This window comes from Poecilia reticulata, linkage group LG2 (assembly GCF_000633615.1).
Source record: "Poecilia reticulata strain Guanapo linkage group LG2, Guppy_female_1.0+MT, whole genome shotgun sequence".
In the NCBI taxonomy this organism is placed as follows: Eukaryota; Metazoa; Chordata; class Actinopteri; order Cyprinodontiformes; family Poeciliidae; genus Poecilia; species Poecilia reticulata.
Window position 1 is genome coordinate 30,811,545 of NC_024332.1, and position 4,486 is coordinate 30,816,030.

Here is a 4,486-nt window from a genome sequence, read left to right on the forward strand (position 1 = left end):
AATATTGTATTATATTGTATTATATTATATTATGTGTGTGTGTGTCTGTCTGTCTGTCTGTCTGTCTGTCTGTCTGTCTGTCTGTCTGTCTGTCTGTCTGTCTGTCTGTCTGTCTGTCTGTCTGTCTGTCTATCTATCTATCTATCTATCTATCTATCTATCTATCTATCTATCTATCTATCTAGAGATATACATTTATTCACATGCATGTTTTCACAAATCAGTCATGATCAACACATTTTTTTTTTTTTTATCAAAACCAAAAACAACAAAACCTCTTTCATGTCAAAGTGACTTTGACTAGGCCACTCTATAACATCCACCTTGCTGTCTTCAGACCATTTCTGTGTAGCTTTAGCTGGACACATTCATTTTATCTTCTACCTTCACAGGTCTTCAAGGGTCAGCTACCAAGAAGCATCCCCACAGCATGATGCTGACACCACTGTGCTTCACAGTGGGGGTGGCGTATTTTGTTGATGAGCAGAGTTCAATGTCTGCCAAACATAGAATCTTGTTTGTTAACCAAAAACCTCCATTTTGGTCTCATCAAAATGGAAGAAGAAAGACAGTGGAAGAAAGCTCTTGTTATCAAAGAACTTTCTTCACGTGACCGGTTAGTCAAATCTTGATTTAAGTTTTGTTCAACGGTGGCTTTCAAATTAACACGCTCCCATGAAGTTTGACTGGTGAAGAATCGACAGTTACTGTCTGCAGAGTCTTCCCGATTTCAGCTCATGAAGCTTGTAACTTCTTCAGCGTACTCAGTGGTGTTCTGGTGGTCTCTCTCACGGGTCTCCTTGGGGAACAGTCACTCAGTTTGTGAGGACGATCCGATCCAGACAGATTTACACATGTGACATATTCCTTCTGTTCCTTGATGATGAATTTAACTGAACTCCAGATTCAGTGATTTAGAGATTTTCTTGTATTCATCTCCTGAGTTATCCTTTTCAGTAAATTCTTCTCTAATTTGTGTTCTTTTGTCTCCATGCTCCAGTGGTTACCGGGAATACTGATTAACCAGTGAATGGACACTTTGACTCTCCCCCAGGACTTTTCATTTGTTTTTAGTCCCATGCTCTAGACGGGTAGAGCATGGGGGTATTTATTTTGAATGTCCTTCACTCATAGATCATTTCCCATACAGTCAAAGTTGTTTTTTTCAAACTCTTGTAAGACCAATGCAAACCAATTTCCAGGTTCATTAGCTGCTATAATCTTCTTCCTAAAGGCTTCAGACAGCTGCTTAGGAGGGAGAAATTGCTGCAATGTTTGTGACTTCATGCAATCATCTGGTTACCTTAAAGAACAGATTTTACTCATTTGTTTAAATAAACTCCATTTGAGTGCATTGTTTTATAATTGCAGTAGTATCAAATTGATATTTGTGTAGCTGACTCTCCAAACTGTTTATAAGATTTGATTCCAATGACTGTGTATTTATGCATACACACTTTTATTATACTACATATTACTTGAATTTTACAGTGTTATCAAAGTTTACATTAAATATCCACATGTCCAAATAAACTAGAAACATTACTCTTTACCAGTTGTCATATGGTCCTGAATCTGAATAGTATGAATAGAAATTGTATAATGAGGCCCAGATTATGAGCATGACCGGTTTTTGTAAATTGTTTGGATAGACATTATTAATTCTGTGTGACAGTGTTTACATATTTATCCAGTAATTAAAGCCCTATGAGCAGCACAGGAGTGTAGCTTCAGGTAACAAGGATCAGGTTTTAATCACACAGGGAATCTATGCGAGTGATGTTTTAAGGGTGTCTTTTGGGAAAGTCATCTGATGTGTGGGGGGTTTTAGATGCACTTTTTCCAACAGATTTAAAAATCGTCTATCATTTATTGACTCAGTCTTGCACAGGAACTTCTTAATACATCTTATCTCATTTTCCAGGTGTTTGCAGCCTTATTTTCTTTCAGCCTTTCTGCTTTGAAATCTGGCAACACTGGAGGCACATCTTTATAGAAGTTTCTTCCCAAATGGGGGATACAGAACAAAAGACATGGAAAATTATTTTCTTATTATATTGGACTAACAATCCACTGGTAGCTTTCCAACTGAAGGATTTATTCATGTGTAAGGCTCTGAGCAGAATTTGATTCAGTGTAGAGTCGGGGAAAAAGAGGCCAAATCTTTATTGATTTGTGGGTTTGTTATAGTTACACTGAGCGTATGCATGTTTGAACTGCCACCATTAAAGCTGCAGATAACTTTTATAAAAATATGTTTTTAACATATTTGTTAAAACTGTCACTATGACCTCAAGGTATAATATGAGATGGGTAATCTTGAGCATACAAACTCAAGATTGTTGCAAATTACGAAGGATCAACATAAAGTTGCGGATTCAAAGCAGACTCTGCTGTGGGGGAGGAGCAGTAGTGCAACAGCAGAAAGCAAGGGGGGAGGGTGCATATTTCAGTCCTGTGTGCCATCACATGATTGGAGGATGTATTTATTGTATGATGCTCCTTTCTTGCATGTTTTACGTGTAGCCTGTTGGTTAGACAGGCGTAAAGCTCAGTCATCATGTCAGGACAAGTAACATTTTCCTAGACACCACAGACTCGTTTTTAGTATTTCTCATACTTCAGACCATTCTGTGCCAAAAGTGTTAGTGTCTTCAACACTGCCTGCCTTTGAGTGCCCCCAAGAGGTCAAATAGTTATCAGCTTAACTGGCTAGAAAAACAGAACTCACCCTCTAGCCATGCCAGCCAATTAAATTATTTGGTTTGCTACAATAAAGAAATCTTCATCAGTACAGACAGAGCATCTGTATGATGGAGAATGAGATTCAGGAACATTGTCCCTCGGTAATTGTCCTCACATTTGGGTACCATTTATGTAAAATACAAATAATGTGTTTGGTGTCATGTAAGCTGCAGCATCAGATGTATAAACAATAATCAAGCATTATTTACTGGAAGCAGTGTATCTTTGTCATCGTATAAACATAAGCCAAATACCCAATACTGAGCTTGCAGTTTTTTCTGTCATTTCCCAGTCAAAAGACTAACAAGACAGAAATGCATTAACAAGAAATGCTTCTTTAATCACCAATATGATGTTGATTCTTTATTAAGGCAATAATTCATAAAGAGTTTGTCAAAGTAGGGTTTAATAAATTAAAGTGATCATGCACAGGTTGTATAGAAAAAAAACAATACAGTACAAAATTAATTTCACAAATAATGCCATTTTATAGCACAATAAAAATGTTACCATCAGGCAAATGCACCAGCGTTTACATACAGAAAGTCCATTCAGCCAAAAACTGTGGGTCACTTACAAACGATCAAGGAGGTAAAAAAATACAGCGTCGTAAAAATCACCTAGAAAATTTAGTAGCTTATTTCCATCGTGATGTACAAAGTCTCATAGAAGTAACTGCAGAGCCAGCAGAAAGGAATGTGGACGACGACTACCACCTACAGGACGGACTAATGCAAAATCACAATCTTAACACGAGCTAGGGTACAACAACAAATCAAAAGAGACCTCGCACCATGCATGCGGGCCTATCAGCTCCTAAAAACCCCCCGACAAAAATGGGGAATCAGTAAATAGGCAAGGTGCATCATGTGCACCGAGAACAGATGTTAGTTCGTATGGAAGGCATTAAAAAAAAAGTATCCATTATTATAATACAAGAAAGTATTCACATAAGGGAACAGCTGGAAAACCGAAAAACAGTCTTGATCAGAGCTTAAAAGAGCACGTCTTCGTTTTTGATGAGCACCTCCACCACCTGCCTCTGGTAGCGGATGTCGTTCAGTGCTGTCATGGCGTCCTGGTTGGGCGCACGCATGAGGGTGGGCCCGAAGACAATGCCGAGGTTCTCCGCACTCATCAGATTGAATTTCTCATTCTGTGTTACCCTGAAATATTTATTACAGTTAGGCATACACACAACTCCATGCCAGAGCGAGAGGAATGAAAATAACACTGGTGTTGTGTTCACTCCTCTCCCATTCTCTCAAGTTGTTTTAAATTTCATTCTATCCATTAGCTGTTTCAGGGCTTGTTTGCATTACTCACCTTTTTAAATGGGCCATGAGGTACTTGAGAGTTTCCTTGTGTGATGGCGGCAGCAGAGCGAGAGCCTCCCGGAAAGCTTCCAGCTTCTTCTCAGGATCTGTTAGCTCTGCCAAACAGAGAGGATGACGTGATCAGCATGAAAAGATCACTGAAAGGGACACAGGGGCACAGGCTCGGGGGCCCGAGGGGTAAAGTGGCTCAAAACATCTACATGTAAGAGTTTCTATTTAAGAGATATCTTGTTGGAAAGTTTTTGAAATACCCAGAGAAAGACAACCACAGAGAAAAGCAAATCCTGTCCAAAAAAGTAAAGAAGAAAAATGCTCTTACTACAGTACATGTTACATTTAATGGTAGTGTATAGAACAAATCTAGAAAATATATAATGAAAAAAATAAAAAAAATAAAAAAAAAA

General features: G+C 38.4%; 1 protein-coding gene across 1 annotated transcript in view; it reads right to left on the minus strand.

The window, feature by feature from the left end:
* Window positions 1–3,095: 3,095 nt before the first annotated feature.
* The window catches only part of chn1 (chimerin 1), a 10,629-nt gene continuing 9,238 nt past the window's right edge, over window positions 3,096–4,486 (minus strand). Inside the window, exons 6-7 of the mRNA XM_008399011.2 lie at window positions 4,072–4,177; window positions 3,096–3,911 (exon numbers count right to left, since the gene is read on the minus strand). Of these exons, the coding sequence (XP_008397233.1) occupies window positions 3,740–3,911; window positions 4,072–4,177 (278 nt within the window). The 3' untranslated portion in view covers window positions 3,096–3,739. The remainder of the gene's footprint in view (window positions 3,912–4,071; window positions 4,178–4,486) is intronic.